The sequence below is a fragment of the Mus musculus genome, chromosome 1, assembly GCF_000001635.26.
Source record: "Mus musculus strain C57BL/6J chromosome 1, GRCm38.p6 C57BL/6J".
Classification (NCBI taxonomy): Eukaryota; Metazoa; Chordata; class Mammalia; order Rodentia; family Muridae; genus Mus; species Mus musculus.
In genome coordinates, this window is record NC_000067.6 from 162,853,744 (window position 1) to 162,874,050 (window position 20,307).

Consider the following 20,307-nt stretch of genomic DNA (forward strand, 5'->3'; position numbering starts at 1 on the left):
AATCCTGTGTACGTCTTCTAGGTGCCCTGGCACTTGATGTGGACTCCCACAGTATATGCCTGCTGAGAATTGGTGGGGTCATTTAGGAAAACAGTTTAGTTCTTATGAAGTGAGAAAACAAACGAAAGGTATTAAGGGGAGATTGGCTTTGGAGAAAGGGACAGAGAATGAATGGAGGGTCTAGGGTTTCTGGTCCTCTTTGATTTGGAAGCACAGTGGGATTGCCACCACAACCCATTGGGCACTTAGTAGGACTGTGTACAACTCAGTGTTTGCCTGACTTTTGAACTGTGAAATAGTAGAACTGTGTGGTGTGTCTTCACAGCATAGGGGCAGACTGCCTAGATCCATATTTGAGGTCTTTCTTTTTATTGGGCAATCTTTGGGATTTTCTTCAGTCCTCCTGGTCTCAGTTTTTCCATCTGTATGGAGGGACAGTGGTATTCATACCCCTGGCTAAAGTGTCAAAGGTGCCTGCAACAGCTTTGCTAAGCTTTTTGTTAACGTTAATGATTAGCCATGATATCAGGGAGACACTTCAGGACAGCTGCTGGCAGCAGAAGAGCTGTGGGTCAAAGGTCTTTCTTATCTCATTCTGAGAAAGAACTTAAAGTTGGGCGGGTAGGGAGGGAGAGAGAATATGAAAGGACCTGGGAGAGGAGAAGAATATAATCAAAATATATTTAAGTCTAAAAGTTGTTTCAAATAACAAAAAAATTAATAAAAGCAAAAAGCATGGAACTAAACAGAGAATTTACAAAAGCGGGAAATTCAAATATTGGAGGAACATTTTAAAAAATGGTCAACAGTGCTGGGCGTGGTGGTGCACGCCTTTAATCCCAGCACTCAGGAGGCAGAGGCTGTCGGATTTCTGAGTTCGAGGCCAGCCTGGTCTACAAAGTGAGCTCCAGGATAGTCAGGGCTACACAGAGAAACCCTGTCTCGAAAAACAAAACAAAACAAAACAAAACAAAACAAAACAAAACAAAACAAAACAAAACAAAACTTCAACATCCTTAGGCATCAGGGAAATAAAAATAAAAATTTGTAGATTCCATCTGATCTCAGTCAAAATGGCTAAGATTCAAAGTAAAAGTAAAGCAGGTGACAGAAATGTAGGCATGGATATGGGGAAAGGGGAACACTCACTTATTGTTGGTAGCAGTGCTGGGGCAGACACTATGGAAATCAGTCAGGGGTGAGGGGAAGTAGGAGGGGGGGAGGACATCACTGTATCATATACTGCTTCTTTATGAGAGGTGCTCTCCCTGAAGGACAGGGCTCAGCTCTTGGGTGTGTGGAGGAGAGCTGTAGACACCTTTGAGGAAAATCTTTTGTAGTCAAGAATCTCTGATGTGTGAGAGGGGTCTGCCTAGTGTACTCCACAATGGATAACAGAAATTCAATAAATACTGTTAGAGTACATGAATAACAGAAAACCCACCAAGACCATGAATTTTGACTGTAGGGGCCAGAGAGAAGGCAGCACACAAGCTTGGCGACCCAAGCCTGATCCCTAGAACCCAAGTAAAGGTGAAAGGAGAGAACCATTCCACAAAGAAATGCTCTGACCTCCATACATGTGCAGGGGCACGCATGCACCCATGCTTATACATGACACACACATGCACATACACTAATGCATTACAGTGTTTTTTTTAAAGGTTAAGTTAACCCAGTCGAAGGAAGTGACAGCTGAAGAAGGTTTACCAGGAGGCTTTACCAGTGTGGTGTGTGTATGTGTGTGTGTGTGTGTATGTGTGTGTGTGTGTGCATGTATATGTGTGTGTGTGTGTGCACGTGTATATGTGTGTGTGTTTATTAGTGAGTGCCATCCTCTCCCTTGCCTCAGTTAATGATGGCCTTACTTTCTTACCAAAACCTTTGTCTTCTGTGTTAGCTTGGAGACTAGAGTCATGGTCCTGCTAGTGGTCAATTAAATAAAGTAGTTCATAATCTCTATAATATTCATGCCCTCTTTCTATTTGAAAATAGAAGCTGCCTCAATTCTTTGGCTTTGAATGGGGTACCTTACCTACTTTAGATCCCAAGATATTTTTGAGCTGATCTTTGCTGTTCGTGATGGTGGTGGTGGTGGTGGTCTGTGTGTATGTTGCAGAAGGAGGGCAAATGAATATCTTGGGAGACTCATAGCATGCTGTAGCTGGAGGACACCTTCAAGGTTGCCTAGTTGAAGGACTGTCAAGGTATTGCAGAGGTGCCTCCAGGCTGCTAGATGATGGTGGTGGTGAAGATTTCCATAATCCAAACCCTTGGAAACTCAGTATTAACCTGGTTTTCAAAGTTGGTTTCATTTTATAAATGAAGTCATAGAGATGAAATGTTTTGGTGTCTGGGTACCATTTTGACATGACAGTTGCTAGATAATCTTGTTAGTCTCCCCCCCACCCCCGTGGCTCTATCACATTTCCTGTGTGTGTGTGTGTGTGTGAGAGAGAGAGAGAGAGAGAGAGAGAGAGAGAGAGAGAGAGAGAGAATGAAAGAGAAAGAGAGACAGAGACAGAGAGATGGAGACAGAGAGAGACAGAGAGAGGTGGAAGACATAGTTCTAAGTTGTCTATTACTCTCCTTATTTTTTTTTTAGACCCCCAAGTCTCTCTGAACATGGAGGTCACTAATGGACAAGGCTGGCTGACTAACAAGTCACCAAGCCCCTCCTGTCTCTGCCTCCTGGCACTGGGGTTACAAGCTTGAGTCGCCACAACCAGCATTACTCATGGGTGCTGGGGATCTAAACTCAGGGTTTCATGATTGTATAGCAAACACTTTACCCACTGAGCTCCCTCCCAATCCTCTCGCACATGGTTCTCTTTTATAAGGACTGTCTTTATTTTTTAATTCCCTTTCCTACCTCACACCCTAAAGAGACAGCCATATTTTCCAGTAAGAACGAAGGCCACTGGTCTGGTGCTGTGAATACTCTTTCAACTTCTTGCCTCTTTGCTTCGGTTTGGCTCGCCATGCTCCCTCCTGTGTGCTCTCTCTCTTGTGTGCTCTCTCTCCTGTGTGCTCTCTCTCCTGTGTGCTCTCTCCTATGTGCTCCCTTTTCTGTGTGCTCTCTCTCTTGTGTGCTCTCTCTCCTGTGTGCTCTCTATGTGTTCCCTCTCCTGTGTGCTCTCTCTCTTGTGTGCTCTCTCTCCTGTGTGCTCTCTCTCTTGTGTGCTCTCTCTCCCATGTGCTCTCTCTCCTGTGTGCTCTCTCTCCTGTGTGCTCTCTATGTGTTCCCTCTCCTGTGTGCTCTCTCTCTTGTGTGCTCTCTCTCTCCTGTGTGCTCTCTCCTGTGTGCTCCCTCTCCCGTGTGCTCTCTCTCCTGTGTGCTCTCTCCTGTGTGCTCTCTCTCCTCTGTGCTCCCTCTCCTGTGTGCTCTCTATGTGCTCCCTCTCCTGTGTGCTCTCTCTCTTGTGTGCTCCCTCTCCTGTGTGCTCTCTCTCTTGTGTGCTCCCTCTCCTGTGTGCTCACTCCTGTGTGCTCCCTCTCCTGTGTGCTCTCTTCTGTGTGCTCTCTCCTGTGTGCTCTCTCTTGTGTGCTCTCTCCTCTGTGTCTTCTTCTGTGTGCTCTCCCTTTCTTCCAGTCTTTGGAGAAGAGTGTACCTTATCTCTTTGTCTTCCCAGGTTTAACCATGTCCTTGTGCCCACAATTGCACTCCCTTCTTTTTTTGTAAGGATGGTGTCTCAGCTTGGACTTGCATATTCAATCACTTCCTGCCATCAATCTATGGACTTTCAGTCTTCAGCCACAGTCATCTTTGGGCCTTCCTGTCATGCGTATGTTCAAATAGAACAATAGAAGCAACAACCAAGAATTTTCTAAATTTTGCTCTCCTGCTTTGCCATTGAAGTTGTCCAGGCATTCACCTGCTTGCTTTCTGTCTGTCGCTCCTCTCAGATGCATTGCATGCACCAATATAGAACCTTTATATTTTCTGAGCATGCTCTCTTCTGTTTATCGGACTCTTCCAGCACCCATCATGGGCTGTCCATTCTACATGGCCTTTCTGGTTTCCAGCAGTGGCTGTAACCCTGCTTTCACCTACAGGGCTGTTTGTGACTTGTCTTTCTTCTGCCAATAGCTCTCCAGAGAAGCAGAGACGCCTTCTCATCTCTGTGTCTCCTACAGTGCTCTTTGTGTACCTGTTTGATCTGCTCACATTAGCCGGGCACAACTGGATCGAGACAGATTTCTCTGGATTTTGACATGAATGAATTTTAGGGTTAATAGTTACAGGACTGTGACTCCAGTGAGCATTTTTGTCTGGCGCCTCGAGAAGCTAAGTACAGTTTTTGATCTTTGGACTCACTTTTTGTTTTGACTGAAATTTACCTTAGGCACATAACGGAATTTAATGCAATGCCCCCCCCCCCCCCGCCCCGTGCCAATTCTTAACGTCTGCGGATCAGATGCACTCATCTGGATCCCTATACTAAGGCTCACTGTAGAAAGCCAACTGTTTGATTAGTAATGCCTGCAGTGAATGTGGAAGAGTTTTAGCCCATGCAAGGGGTCTGCCATCAGTCAGAACAGATGCAGTTTGAATCTCGAGGACCCGCCTGCTCCTTCCTAAGACCCCCGTGGACATTTTCTCTACATCGAAGATCACTTCTGCTAGTCAAGCACCTTAAGATACACATTTTTATGTGAGCCGGGCCTGCCTGCACTGGAGGACTCTGCCTAAACAGGCAGCAGTAGCTTCTCTGAGGTTTTGCTCTCTACTTTAGAAAAAAAAATTACTTTATTTCAGTTCCAAGTTCCTGGCTTCTATAAAGGGGGATTGTTTCCCAGGGTCTCTGAGGCCCGGCTGTCTGACACTTGCTCCTTTCCCCAGCTCCTGACAGCTTGCCTAAAGCTCGTGGGAAATGTTTTCTCCTTGAAGCGGTGGGGGGGGGGGGGGGGGACAACAACCAAAAATCAAAAAAAAAAAAAAAAAAAAAAAACCCAAAACAAAAAGCCTCTTTCCTGGCTGAGTGCTGGAACCCAAAGAACAGTTTCTCTTTTGGCTTTGCGGTTTCATTGGCACGCAGCAGTGGCAGCAGGACTGTTGCGATCCCTACCAGGGCTCCTGGCCAGCCAAGGGTGGGCTTTCCAGACCCTGGACCAGTTCACACCATGACCCCACAGAGATTCCGGAGGCTCACAGTCTCTACCGCGGCTAGTGCATGGCGTGGATGACCTTTGTTCAAACAGCAGGATCTTGGGTTGTGAGAATTTCTGCTGCTTCACCGAACCCCGTGTCACCGTGTCCCAGCTGAAGCAGGGCCAGGAAACTATATGACTAGAGGCAGCTCGGTTTTGTGAGTAGAGGCTGAAATTCTCACTACAGCCTCTGTTCTATGCAGATCCCCGCTCTGGTCCTGCATCCTGTCCTTTCCTGGTCAGTCCCAGGCATTGATTTTTTTTCCTCTCCGCTTTGTGGGTTTCTCGTGGGGGGGTTGGGTGGGGGAGTGGGGAAGTGGGTGGGTGGGGTGTACTTCTCCCAAGACAGTTATAAGGCAGTGGGCACCCCCCCTAGAGCTCAGTCCCCGTTTCTTTTTGCCTTTCTGGGGGTCTTTAAGCCTTTTTACAATTCTGGGGTCCCCCGAACTATCTCTCCACTCAGCAGACCTTTCCAGTCTTTCCAGACTCTTCCCAATAGACAGATAAAAGTATGGGAATTGCTTACTTACCGTGAATCTCCAAAGTCCCCCCAGGTCACTGCTCCTCTCGAAGCAGGTGGGCTCCAGCCCCTCTTCCAGGCAGCACTTGATGGAGGCCAGGCCGCTGACCCCAGCTCCCACAATTGCCACTCGCTTCACCATGTTTCTCTGCAGAGGGAAAACCGAGAGCAGCGTTTTATTCACAAAAGCCCCACCCAAGCCTTGGCTACTCAACAATCCAGGAAAAGAATTTGGGAGATTAAGGGATTTTCTCAGTTTGCGTCCTCTGTAGACTATCTGTGTGGTGTGCAATGTGAGAAAGAAAACGTTCAGGTCATCGAGTTAACCCCTGAGCTGGGTTATGTACCCACCCCTTGGCCAGAGCTGGCTCTCTCCGTTCACTCACTTGTGGTCTTTAACGCAATTGTAGCTTCTGGCAGAGTGGCTGAAACCAGACCCTTCGGTGGGCAGAGTCTTGCATTCTGAACTGGCTTGTCTCCATCCTCCTCCAGGCTCCAACCCGGGAGCAGTCTGGAGCAGCAGGCAGGAGAACAGGAGAGGGTGGCCTTGGAACACACACACGCACACATGCACACACTCTTCCACCCCCACCCCCCCCCCCCTTCAAGAAATCACATTAAGGACACTCAGATTGGTTTGGGACGTCCCAGAAAACTACACAGCAGCTGGTAGGGTGGGGTTAGGACTATGAGCCAAGACACTTGTGGTCACCACAGGTGCCACAGCACTGCCTCCTGGGTTCTGTCCTGGCATTTTGCCAAGGCCGCAACAGCACTACTGGAATATAATTCACAACTAGTCACCGATGGAAGAGAGGTGGCTGCCAGGGAGGACTTAGAGTTGAAGGGCGGTCAGAGGAGATGTTTCTCCTCCTTCAGTCTGATGCGATTCACCTCTGTGAGCACATGGCACAGTCCTCATGTGTATAGCTTTGAGGGTTTTCTGGCCATGTATTAATACCGTGGACTTGTAAGAACACCGTGTGTGCTGGCAACATAGCACAGCTGGGTAAATGACCAACTCTGTCAGTTAAAACCGTGTGATCTGAATTATGTAATTCTCGGGGCATTGTGAAAATGGGGAAAATCTTGTAGCTTCTTCCCAGTGTTTCCTGAGGATCAAATGAATTAACCTGTGCCATGTATCTGAGAATAGGTCCTGGTAACACAGTAAATGCTCAATAATGTAAGCTTTTTCCAAAGTTGGTTTCTTCTTTTCTGAATTTCTGATCACATACACATTCAGCACACACTAAATATTAGATGTTGTTTGCTAATGTTTCTGACATAATCTCTCTCTCTTAATTCTTCTTCTTTTCTTTTGAGACAGGGTCTCACAAAGCCAGGTTGGTTTCAAACTCACTCCGTAGCCAAGGGTGACCTTGAACTTCTCATCCTTCTCTCTTCACCATCTGGAGTGCTGAGATTTCAGGCATCTGCCATGATACCCTGTTTTTGTGGTCCTGGGCTTCGTGTGTCCTAGACATGCACTATATCACATGAGCCATAGCTCGCCCTATCCCTCAACTACGAGGATGTACCCAGTGACGATGTCTTCCTGAACATTTTCTATTTTCTTGTTTCCCACGTGAACTGTTCCCAGAGTTGGGTATGTTTCATTTGTATTTTTAGGACTGGAAACCCAAGAGAAGCAGTTCAGCCATGGGGGCTCAGGCTGCTGTACTCTCTGCTACACAGAGAGTGTGCTGTTCCTAGAGAAGCTCTGAGGATATGATGTAATGGATACAGAATCATTTTTATTTTATTTTTATTATTTATTAGTATTTTATTATATATTTATATATATTTATATATTAAATACATTTATGTATTATATATTTCTATATTATATACATCTATATATTACATAGACTTATATATTATGTACATTTATAAATTGTGTATATTATATATTAATTATATATTTATTATTTTATTATACATTGTTTTGTTTATTTATTTTACATTTAATTTGTTTTTAACTCACTTTACATCCCACTCACTGACCCTTCCTGGGGTCACCCCCTTCCACAATCCTTCCCTTACCCCCAGCCCCCACTCCCCATCCACTTCTCTTCTGAGCTGGTGAGGGTCCCCTGGGTACTCCCTGGCACTTCAAGCCTCTGCAAGGTTAAGCATTTCCTCTCCCACTGAGGCCAGACACGGCAGCCCAGCTAGAAGAACATATCCTGTGTACAGGCAACAGCTTTTGGGATAACCCCCACTCCAGTTGTTCGGGACCCATGTGAAGACCAAGCTGCCCATCTGTTACACATGTGTGGGGAGGCCTAGGTCCAGCCTGTGTATGTTCTTTGGTTTTTAAATTTTATCTGGGAATTGAATAGCCAAAGGTGGGGTAGAAGCCCCTGACTGAGATTAAATATATTCCATAACACAGAACTGTCTTCTTGAATAGAAAGTTCCCCTCTTCAGGTGTCTTAAAGGTGCTGTAAGATAGGTTACTTTCTATAGCAATTAGCTATACATTGCCAGGGAAGTCTAGAAGATTCCTTTCAGAAGAAGCAAGGGTTAGACCACAATGAACACAATAGAATGGCACACTTACAGTTTCCCTCTTCCTGGATGCCAGAGGAGTACCTTGACCTTATATTTAGAGACAGAGCTGGAGCTTAGGTGCCTGGTCAATATCTGTTTTGGGTCCCTGTTCTACTAGGAATCAGTGTGGTGACATGGAAAAATTGCTCATCTCCTTTGGGTCCCAGTTTCCTCATTGTGACACAGGGTATAATGTTGGTACCTTACCAGTCATTCAGTGAAGAATAACCACTTTTTTTTGGAAACAAAACAAAACAAAACAAAACAAATGACCGTAGGGGAAAAAAAGAGAGCATTGCATATAAACGTTGACATTGAAAGCAGTGAGCTTGCTGGCTCTGGAGAGTGTTAGCAGGTCAGCCAGAAAGCAATGCTTGCTGCTTTTTACTGTCTGGGAAGGTGAGAAACCTTTTCTAATAACTGGATTAAGACAGAGAGGGAGGCAATTCCCCTGTGGCTTTACTGAAACTAGAGAGGAGGGCAGCAGGGTGAGTGTGGCTGTCCCAGAGAAAGCTAGTTAGTAGGGGCTGGCCCTTCCTTAGTGACCCAAAGAATGCTTATTCAGCAGAGAGCAGCTGGTCAGCTTCCTTGCCTAGAGTGTTGTTTCAGGCGCAGGCTTGCTGACAGAAAGAAAGAAGAATGTATCTACTCTATTGTTAATAGAAGTAGAGGGAGAAGCTCAGACAGAGGCTCTGCTGAGAAACAAGTGGAGTCTTCAGACAAGGGATTAAAGTGTTCCAGGTTCACATGGTAAAAGAGCACATCACAGTGACTCTTACCTGGCGAGTTTGATACAGTAATGAGAACACCTGCTTTTCCCTCACAGAGAAAAAGAAAGGATCAGGACTCATGGTGCAATTGCAAAGGTTCACTATAAACATTCACCAATATTTCAAACTCTGAGACTGGCTTTACCTAAGCCCTAGGTGGAGTCTAGATCCCAAAGTTTTGGAGACAGTCTGGGTAGATGAAAAGTTCATGCAGAGAGTGCATCGGATGCCATTAAGAACCCTAGATGTAGATTCTGGAGATCATTCTCCGATTAATTCAGGCATCAAACACCCACCGAGGGACTTTGTTGATAATCCTGGTATGCTGCTTTCTATTGAACCTTTGTTTAGAGCAGTGAGTTGGGTGGGAAAGTCAAACTTGAAAAGGAAGAATTTCAATTATTTTTGTTTACACACCAAGATATTTTATCTCTAAATTGTAGTAAGAGCTGGAAAGGAAAAATGTTTTAGGTTGCTTTAGGTTTTGAGGGGTCACTAGGGCGTTAGCAATCAGAGGAGAAGAGGCAACAGGCCCAGAGCCAGGGAATAGCTCTGGGGTGGCAATGGTTCCTTGAGGCATATGTAGCTGCCCAACTACATGGTGAGCTCAACTCTCTCTTTATTCCTAGGGAAGCTACAGCATGCACGCACCCAAGGGCATACTCCATTTTACTATTGATTAAGTTGGTCGTATCTGTGGGTCTTCTTCCTACATAAGGCCATGCTTTCCCAAAGTAAGATATTTTCTTTGAGTGTGTGTGTGTGTGTGTGTGCAAGTGTGTGTTCCTAGTATGAGGTTTGTGTAATAATAGTGTTGAATAAATATTTGGTAATGGGTTGATTTCTTGTTGGGTAGAATGAAACCATCATCTTGCATGCTTTTCAATAATAATAGAAAACCATAACAGAGCAAATTTGTATTGGAGGTTAATATCCTGAGTCATATACTGATGCCTCATAACTGCCTTTTATCAACTATGCAGTATGTGGAACACCTCCCTCCACCAGTCTGCCACTGTGACCCAGTGTGAGCCAGACTCACTCGGCCACTTCCGGGTAATGCATTTCCTTGGAAGCTGTGTTTCAGTATTGACGGTGTTGCAAGTTAGTGACATGGGTTTGGATTTCAGTGCTGAGTAATTATCAGTAGAGCAGATAATTTATGTCTGTGTCTCCATTTCCCCTTCCCTAATATGAAGCTAGAGGGATACCTGACCTCAGGTATTGTATAAATCACCCTGTTAATGTACAAGCGGCACTGAGAGTAGCTCTCAGGCCCTGAGAGAAAGTAATTTGTGTCAAATATACCTGTTGCCATATGCCTATAATTCTAGCACTGGTGGGTGACTAAGACATTTTTTTAAAAAATGGAAATAGCTTACTAATGTTACTAATTATTGTTGAGTTATTTTACATCTTGATGCAAAATTAGCATTTAAAGTATTACTTTTTAGAACTTTCAAAAAAAAAGACCAATTATTATTTGGAAGTTTTAAAAGAAAAAATATTATTGTTATGAAGAAAGCATTGTCAAAGTTAAGTGAGTATGGAAGATATCAAATCATACATTAAGAAACCGTAGCGAGCTTGCTAAGGCTGGTGTTATAGAGGGAATAGGAATTTAACAAAAATAATAAAACAATTCAACCACACCGATTTCCAAATGAGTTGGGAAATCATGCTTGGTTGCACAAAAATCGCTAATGTTTAACGACAGGGTCAGAAATGACTGTTTTCCTATGGATTTTGTACTGTCTCCTCCACATCAATGACAGAAAACACAAATAATTAAACAAGATCAGATTGAGCATGCTCCTCCATTATTGAGATACTATGTGGGCATGGGGAATCTCATTTCCAAAGACAGAGGGGCCTTGAGTTATTTAAGAGTGCCAGAGAGCACAGTGATATTCAGTGTTTTGAACCATAGTTTATGGTAGCTCAGATATAAGTATTTTTTTTAGTATTTTTTATTGGTTATTTTATTTATTTACATTTTAAATGTTATCCCCCTTCCAAGTTTCCCCTCTGCAAACCCCCTATCCACTCCTCCTCCCTTCTGCTTCTATGAGGGTGCCCCCGCCCCACCAACCCACTCCCACCTCACCACCGTAGCATTAGACAGGGTCTCATACTATATCTCAGACTGGTCTGGACTTACAACGTAACCCAGGCTGGCCTTGAGCTTCTGCCAATCCCCCAAGTCAACCTCCAGAGTGCTGGGATACTGGCATGAGCCTGGAGCATGTCATAGTTTTAGCGTGAGACAGGGCTGTGTTCCATTCAGTGACACCCCCCCCACACACACACCCCGGGTCCTCTCCATGCAGTTTTATGAAGCAGGGGCTCAACAGCTTCTATGATAAAAAGTGGGAAAGTGTTCTATGAGGAACAACACATGAGAAGGTCCTGTCTTAGCTGATCCTAAGATCTGAGAATCTACAGCGCTCAGCCACCCCATAAATCCACACTGAGTGTGATTATGAGTGAAATAAAAACGAATTTTCTTTCAATTTCTTTACAATCTGTACAACCGCCTACAACAGTTAGAACATAAGCACAGATTTGTTTGGGCTTGACTACTTAGCAGGAACTTTGGCCTGGGGGAACTGTGAAGGAATTGCTGACATGCAAATCATCACTTTAAACCTGGGAAGTTTGGGAACCTCTAATCCAAGTCTTACCTTTTGAGTGTGTTTTAAATTGACTTGGAGACCTTACTGTTTTTTGTTTTTTTCAGAAGATTATCCTCTAACTGAGGGTAATTAGCACTGGATCAGTTAACCAGTATGACTCACTTACACGTTCACTAGGAAGGCATCTTTATTCACGCAGGCAGGTACCCCCACATTCTTCTTTAGTGTGTGCCAATATCTCAGAATACTGACAGGCACAGACTGCCCTATCAGAGCATATCCCTAAATGGGTTGTGTCAGTTCAAGCGTTAGCACTTGTAGTATATTCAGATGGATAATTGGGACCTGGGCTGGAATAAGAGTATGTTCTGAGATTTGTAACCTCTTAACAGCAGACATTTACTTCCTCAAGCCTAATCCTAAACCATCTACCACATAACACATGCTGCCTCTTACAAGGTTATAACAAGTTCCCTAAGAGAGTAAAGACTCTAAGAAAACAACTGGGCATTGAGACCCATGTTTTCTATGCTTACATAAAATATATGGAATTAAACTGTAGAAGTGACTCTCAAAGCCTTCATCTGGATACTTGTGGATTGAAGATTAGCAGATAAGATTTATAAATAGTACAAAAATCGAGAAATTTGATTCCCAAGTACAGAATAGAGCAGGAAACACAGAAACAGAAAATTGGTGAAGTGCAAACCTAAGTTAGTCAACTTTTCAGAAAGGCTTGCTTTTTGTTTCAGTTAATGTAACATACTGATACGTGGTAGATATACCTTACAAACCATTAACTCATACCATGCTAGAGGCTGCTGAGGGAAGCACTTAATAACTCATCCAGCAGAGGACTTACCAGTAAATGCAGAAGTTTAGCAATCTGACTTTATGTTCCTGTGACAAGGTCTCAAGTTCTGTTCCTTACGTTGGAGCAAGGGATGGTCGAAAAATTCCCCCAGGGTCACTCGTGGAGGGAGCTGTGTTCTGTTGAGACGACTCCTCTCTGATGTACAATAAGAAAAAACAGGAAAAACTCAGCTCCACCTTCTTCACCCAGAGGAATCGGAGATTTTTATGGGGTTACTGACTCTAAGTAGCTGTAATTGCTCATTCCAGTGGCCCTGACACAATTAGGATCCCAGAGCTAGTAACAATCAAAATTGTTTTGAGCCAGTGTTTGGGAGTTCCCTGCACACAGGATGAGCCTGGTCTAAGAGATAAGAAGCGTTAGGAAAAAAAATTGGAACCGAAGGTTAGCTGTTGTTTGTGTGTTCAATTGATTACTTGCAACAGTGGTATGCTGAGAGACAGACTGCCTGGTGATATGTACTTAAAACTCATCCTTCTGTTTGCAAACTATAAATGAAATTGGGTACTTATAATGGTATCCTTCATTTCATTCTTCCCTGGGCTAAGGATGAAATTAACATCTGCTACATAAATTCACAATCATATTAACAGCTGCTACATCAAACTTGCATTTTAAGACTTTTGGTCCATTTCTCACTTAGAGAAAATTGTTATTTTAAAATGCACACATTACTTACATTTATTAAACACATTTTAAAGCTCCTTTAACTGTAGATGATTGTCCAGGTGCTTGGGAAATGCAAGACAGATGTGTGAGAAGTACATAGCCTTCGAAGTCATGAGTCCTGGCTTCTAATGTGTTCACTAGCTTTTTTTTTTTTTTTTTTTTTTTTTTTTTTTTTTTTATCAAAGTAATCTTTGAAAAATGTTTGATTTTGCTCAGCTCCAGATTCCTCAATTAAAAATATGTAATTCAATGGCTTCCTCAAATAGTTATTGTGGAGTTAGATGAGGTAATCTATGTGAGATGGTCATGCGCATAGGAAACTCTGGTGCATAAGGGTGTTGATAGTGTTATGCATTGCTCAATTATTATTTTATCATTGATCCTCAGTATTGAAGAGATTCCTACAGGCATGAAAAAGAAAACTCCAAGAGACATTGCTCAATTATTTTTTTATCATTGATCCTCGGTATTGAAGAGATTCCTACAGGCATGAAAAAGAAAACTCCAAGAGACACTGGTGGACTGAGGCAGTAAAAGGCTCTTGACAGGCTAAATATTTTCTTAACCATTTCAGCACAGCCTGTAACTTCACTTCTGGAGGATGCTATAGAACATCAAACATTCCGATTGTTTGTTCGGCTCAGCTCTGATCTTGCTGACTCATTAAGCACTTGGCAAGTCGACAACATTGCTGGCTGTGAGTTCTTAGTTCAAGTTACCCTCCTGAAGCTCTGAGGATGGTAGTCATTGAAGGATTTCAAAACTTAAATTTGACCATAAGGTAAGCCTTCAGGACGACTGTTAGCTCAGATGTCCCTTTGAATGTGACCTTCAGTCAGAAGCATCTTAAGAGTTAGGACTAGGTTACTGTCCAAAGTTTAGCATTCAAATTACGTTGGTGTGTACATGGAGAACACTAAAGGAGTCACTTGGCCCCGGTGGTGACAAACTGCACATAAGGGAGATTAGGCTACTGAGTGATCATAAACATGATCATTTTACTATATTCATTTCCATAATTGGCCAGAGACTTTTATTAATTATTAAATGAATGAGGCATCTGACCTTCACTGGTAGTTTCCATTCTGGCTGCTTTTAGGGATCAATATTAGTCACCTATAGTTAAGGATACAGGATGAAGAAAGGCCTCTAGCCTGTTAGTCAAGTGAGCCACATTGGTAGCCAATAAATTTTCTTTAGTGCCTAGGACTGGACTCAGTTGGTTCTTCAACCCATGGGGAACCAGGATACTGGTACAGGTGAGCAAGAAGTTGGCAAAGAGTGACAAACAGACATTGACACAGAGAGAGTGCTGTATCTGAACGTAATGTCTCAAAGTGAGCATCAGACTTATATTACAGAAGAAAACAAAGAAGTTAAGTGACACATCAGCCAAGGTACATTGAAGTTATCTGACATAAAACAGAGAAATGCATACATAAAGACTGGCAGGAACCAGGCAGAGTTTACAACTGAGGTACTATCAGCCCTATCTAAAGTCAGCTATTGATAGGATCCAGGTGAAAGGGCGAATATGCCCAGGTGCAATTCTGGTCTATTGAATAACCCAGCACCAGAGTGTTTCCACTCTTGCTAACCTTTTCATTAATAATACAATACTCTAGTTCCTCCTTAAACCATAACCCTCCTTGTTCCTAGACAACTGTAAATTCCTGAATATGGGAGTGACTCGGCTGTAATTCTAAGTTTACTTTGTTGAACTAGCCCTGAGATTTTTAGTTCTTATCCAGTAAAATACTGCAAGAAAGCATGCAAGACCCTCCACATTTTCGCAGGGACAAATCTGGTTATGGGGCACCAGAGACTCTTCAGGAGACAAGTTTCTGTGGAACAATTTGCCTCAGGACTGCAGCCAAGCTTTTGGACTTGCCACTCAGACTTCACTGGAGTGAGTGTGGACTTTAGGAAATAGTATAGATTTGCACTATATGGCTCCCTAGTGGTTGGTTGGAAACATGGTTAGTCTGCTCAAATAACTGAGAGCCAAAGTAAGCAACATGCCCGTTCTGGGCCAGAATCGCGTAAGTAGACAGAACAAGCTCTTCATTTGCAGTCCAATAACCATCCACTTTCAAGAAGGATGTTCTTCTGTCTTGGATAGGCCAGTAAGAAGTGCTGAGGCATTGCCAAAAGGTCCCCAGTGTCTTAAGAAAAATTCTGTTTTACTTCCAAGTATTGCTATTTGGTGATGAATACATTGTGCCCAGCCAGCACTAAGCAAAGAACTAGAAGGCTGTTAACTGAATCTTTCATTCTATCTCAAAATCATCTCCATTTAAAAATTTACTTTTAGTTTTAATTAGTATGTGTGAATGTGCACATGTGATTGCAGGTGCCTGCAGAACCTGGAAGAGGACATGCAGTCCCCTGAAGCTGGAGTTACAGGAGGTTGTGTGTTATCTTATGTGGGTGTTGGGAACTGGATTCAGGTCTGCTGTAAGATCAGTACTTGCTTTCGACTGCTGAGCCATTTCTCCAGTCCCATCGTCTTAAATCTCCTTTTCTTCTCCCACTTTGATTCGTTCTTAAAGCCATATAATTTTAGAGCTGAAAAGCTACATGGGGTTAGTTTTAGCCCCACTTATAAATTATACCCTTTTCCTTTCATGCCATGCCAAAAAACAAAAACAAAAAACAAAAACCAAAAAACCCAGCAACAAAACCAACAAACCAAACCAACCAACCAACCAACCAAACAAACAAACAAACAAAAAAACAACCCCCAAAGTTTAAAATATATGCAGATCTCCCCTCCTCAACTCCCCTACATAAAGTACTTTTCTTGGCTGTGTTTCATTAAGAAAGCAAACATCTTTAATAGGAGCCAGTTCTCCCAGGCACATTCTCTTACACGTTGATGTTATTCATTTTATCTGTGAGAACATGTCTGTTGAAAGAAGGCACTGGAGGAAGATAGAGGGGGAGCCCCAAGGCTACTCCATGCCAGTTTAAATGTGTCTCTGCTAGAGTTAAAGAAATTTATGAGCTGCCCAGTGTGTGTTCTGGGATTTGAACTCAGGTCATCTGATAGAGCATTAAGTCCTCTTAGAGAACGAACAATATCCCCACCCCGGATATACACTGTTTGTTTCTTTTTGTTTGTTTCTGAAGTAAAAAAGAAGGCTGGATATATAGCTCAGCATTCAAGAGCTTGCCTTATAACCCATTAAACTTAAAATGTTGTCATTTGAGTTTTCTTTGGATGTGTAGGTATCACCACGTGTAGTATAGTGCCTGACACATAGAAGTGTTTACTGAATGTCAAATGGATGAATGGATTGCTCTTGCTTGTGGGGGTTGTGTAGGCTTTTCTATGATGTCATGAAGATGTCAGGAGTTTAAGTTGGTCTCTCTGTGAGAAATAGACCCCTTTAAGAAACCTTTCTAAGTTTAGACAACCAGAGAACTTATTTGAAACACATGTAACTGAATAGCAGCTGGTATACTCCTGTTTCTGACATATGTCCCTGACTTGACACTGTCCCCATGACTTTATTTATTTACTGCTCTGTGGTATTTTTATTAATAACAGCTCCCTGATCTCTAACTGTGCTGCTGCTGCCTGCTCCACATCAGCCTGTATTTGGAGCTCAGCTTCTCTGGTGTTTGAAAACTCCACTTTCATTAACTGCATATGTTCATCATTTTCGTGAATACTCTAAAGGTGAGGTGTCACTGACCCTACAACAGCCTTCTCCCATCCTACCAACTTTACGGTTTTCTTATTTCGATTCCTTTCTTCTTAAAAAAAAAACAAACTTGCCTTCTCAAAGTCTTGCTTTTATTTTCTCTAGCACTTGTGAAGCTATCTCATAACAACGCAGTTCCCATTCTTATTTAGATACTCTAACAGTTAATTTAATGTAATATTTATTGCTATGTACATCAACACAGTTTTATTCTATGATGTCAGACACAAACATTTAAAATGCTTTCTTTGACAACCTGCACTTCATAGTAATGCTAGAATAATTCTCATCTTTGATGAATAGAGATGGAATATGCCAATTGATGTGATATGTCATTTTTGGATTCTAGGCAATTAATAGAAAATACAAACATATCATGGCTACATTATCCTGTGTACCTTCACACAGGGAAGGCTTGAAAGTGGGCCGCCCTGGCTCTGACAGCCAAGGATCTCACTTACAAGTCATAAGACTTGGGCTCTCTGATTTACGTTGATGCCAATCTTGAGACAGGGCTGCTATCACTAAGTACAAGGAAGTAAAATCGAATTGTTCATGACATACAATGGCTCTGAGTAGTTTATGCAGGTCGCAAAGGTTGCTGAGCCTTAAAATAGCTCAGGAAGAGCTATATCTACGAGGAACTGATGCCTTTATACAATCATCCACTGTCTACCGGCCAGTTGCTTAAAGTATAGAGCTATTTGGTGGCAAACCTCCTCATGACATGCGAGCAGAATCCTGCCCCAGAATCCGTAGTGTTTACAGTCAAGAGACTAAGTACAGTCACATGCTACAAGCCTCAGAACACTTGTCACCCACATGGTAGAATGGTCAGTCCTTATGATGGTTTGTTAAGATTCACAGGGCAGAAACTCAGGCTTCTCTGGGCCTCTCTGACAGCGACAGCCCGGTGGCCCCGAGTTCTCTTCCTTCCACTGTACATCAGTGTGTGCTGTTTACAGCCGATCTTTCTTCCGTCTCTCCATCACAGAGGCTGGGGCGTGCACTGTGGGCGGATGATGACTTTTGCAGCTTTCCCAGGCTCCCCGCTTATTCACCGACACAGGTATCTTCCTTAATAACACCTTGCATGCTCCATCTCACTTTGGCGTCTGACCTGGATCAGGTGGAGTCCAATGCTGAGAGGCTTTGCCTTAGCTGCTTTGATCTGCTCCTAGGTCACAGGGCAGGATGGCCAAGTCGGTTTTGCTTGGTGTCAGCACATTGCAACTCCTGGAAGCAGGCCAAAGTTGTTCCAGGTCAGGAGCGGTGTCCAGGGAGGGAGACTGGCTTCAAAGAAGCCCCTTCCTCTGGGTTAAGCTTTCAAAGCCTTCGTGTTTTGGAATGGTTGTTTGAAATTCTTTTATAGTCATGGCCTGGGTAGTTCCCTCTAACAATGTCTTTGCTTTTCTCTACAGAACACATCTGGTTTTTATAGAGGAAACCAAGGAGCTCCCATGTGGAGGGGGTTTATATGAAAGATTAGCAAGAAGGATCTTCATGGGGAGAGATTTGGAGGAGGGTGGGAACAGGCTCGCAGTTTGTTCAGAAGAGCGAACATTGCTGACTACAGCAGGAAGTACCCGAGTGCAGGAGGAATTTGGCTCCAGGAGAGGCCAGGCTGGGGACTCGTCCTTGAAAGGAACAATCCTCACGTCTCTTTCCCTCTGTCCTCTTTCCACATCAGTCTGTGTATCTGTGTGTCTGTGTTTGTGTGTCTGTGTGTCTGTGTGTCTGTGTGTGTGTGCATCTGTGTGTCTGTATGTGTGTGTGTCTGTGTGTCTGTCTCTTTCTCCCTTTCTCTCTCTTTCTTCCTTCCTTATTTTGAATCAGGGCTTGCCGTGTAGCCCAGGCTGGCATCAAACATGTCTCCCTCTCTTAGCCTTTTGAGTCTTAGGACACCTGTGTGTGTTTCCACACCTGGTTGAAATCAGCTAGCCTGCCACCTCTCTCCCCCTCCCCCTCCCCCTCTCCCCCTCCCCCTCCCCCTCCCCCTCTCCCTCTCCCCCTCCCCTTCCCCCCCTCCCCCTCTCCCCCTCCCCCCCCTACACACACACACACACACACACACACACACAATAGTGTCTTTCTTTCCAAACTCCCCGGCTTCTAAGTTTCCTGTGCACAGCTTTGGAAACAGTAGAGATGCTGACTGAGCAGGCTATTGCTATATCTATGATGAAAAACTTGTAAGAACTGTGAGGTTTTCTGAAGTAGGTGGTCTGTGGATTGTGGTTTGGAGCAAATAAATAAATAAATAAACAAATAAATAAATAAATAAATAAAAACCCTAGAAAGTTGGTCTGTGGTAGCTTCATGTTCAAGATGCACAGAGGCAAAGGGAGACTGAATGACTTCTCAGAGGCATTTTGGTTAAAAAAAATGATTATCAGAAGATGTGGGAATAAATGAAGAGGTTTGTAAAATTTTTAGTGCTGTTAATTTAACAGTAATTTTGTCTTAGAATCAATCTTCCAATAGAACATCTGATTTAGCACCAATCTAACGTGTTCTCCATCTCTTCTTCTGTAGGGGCAGGATGGTAGGCAAAGCTGCTTCAGTGGACAGTCGCATGATAGAGTAAGCTGAGGTCTGAGAAACCATGTGAGCATTGCCTGGCACATGGGAAGCAGGTTGGCATGCTTTTTGCAAAGGGTCAGACACTAAAGATCTTAGGGTTTGAGGCCCACACATGGGGTCCTGTTGCAAATACTCCACTCTGCCACGGGACCACAAAAGCAAGGGCAGTAGATGAGTGGGTGTGTCTGTGTCCTCATGAAGCCAGCATAAAAACTCGGGTTCTGGTTCCCATACAATGCTTTTCCAGGCTTGGTAATTTAACATAATGATTTGAAGAGAATTTTCAATAGTTGGCAAAACCAGTAATCTGCATTTATTTATTTATTTATTTATTTATTTATTTATTTATTTATTGTGTGTGGGTGTAGGTACGAGTGCCCATACAGAGGTCAGAGGACATCTTGTAAGAATTGGTTCTCTCACGAAGTTTGGAGCTGAGACGAAAGGATGGACCATCTACAGACTGCCATATCCAGGGATCCATCCCATAATCAGCTTCCAAACGCTGGCACCATTGCATACACTAGCAAGATTTTGCTGAAAGGACCCAGATATAGCTGTCTCTTGTGAGACTATGCCGGGGACTAGCAAACACAGAAGTGGATGCTCACAGTCAGCTATTGGATGGATCACAGGGCCCCCAATGGAGGAGCTAGAGAAAGTACCCAAGGAGCTAAAGGGATCTGCAACCTTATAGGTGGAACAACATTCCAGAGCTCATGCCTCTAGCTGCATATATATCAGAAGATGGCCTAGTCGGCCATAAGTGGAAAGAGAGGCCCATTGGTCGTGCAAACTTTATATGCCTCAGTACAGGGGAACGCCAGGGCCAAGAAGT

The 20,307-nt window shown here is 43.5% G+C and overlaps 1 protein-coding gene and 1 long non-coding RNA gene across 6 annotated transcripts in view; one reads left to right on the forward strand and one right to left on the reverse strand.

Annotated features, from left to right (window-relative positions):
- Fmo1 (flavin containing monooxygenase 1) overlaps window positions 1-12,867 on the reverse strand; it is a 37,050-nt gene extending 24,183 nt beyond the window's left edge. For 2 of the 5 annotated variants that reach the window (NM_001330291.1, NM_001330318.1), the window contains exons 1-2: window positions 6,058-6,257; window positions 5,682-5,819 (exon numbers count right to left, since the gene is read on the reverse strand). In NM_001330291.1, the coding sequence (NP_001317220.1) occupies window positions 5,682-5,813 (132 nt within the window). In that variant the 5' untranslated portion in view covers window positions 5,814-5,819; window positions 6,058-6,257. Of the gene's footprint in view, window positions 1-5,681; window positions 5,820-6,022; window positions 6,258-12,495 lie in introns of those variants that run through there. The other 3 variants (NM_010231.3, XM_006496663.4, XM_030247879.1) reach the window with 3 other exon arrangements.
- A 6,086-nt stretch (window positions 12,868-18,953) lies between these two features.
- Gm32197 lies at window positions 18,954-19,879 on the forward strand. Its single transcript, XR_001779516.2, has 3 exons — window positions 18,954-19,305; window positions 19,422-19,522; window positions 19,838-19,879. It is a non-coding gene; the product is annotated as a predicted gene, 32197 (long non-coding RNA).
- Window positions 19,880-20,307: the final 428 nt, after the last annotated feature.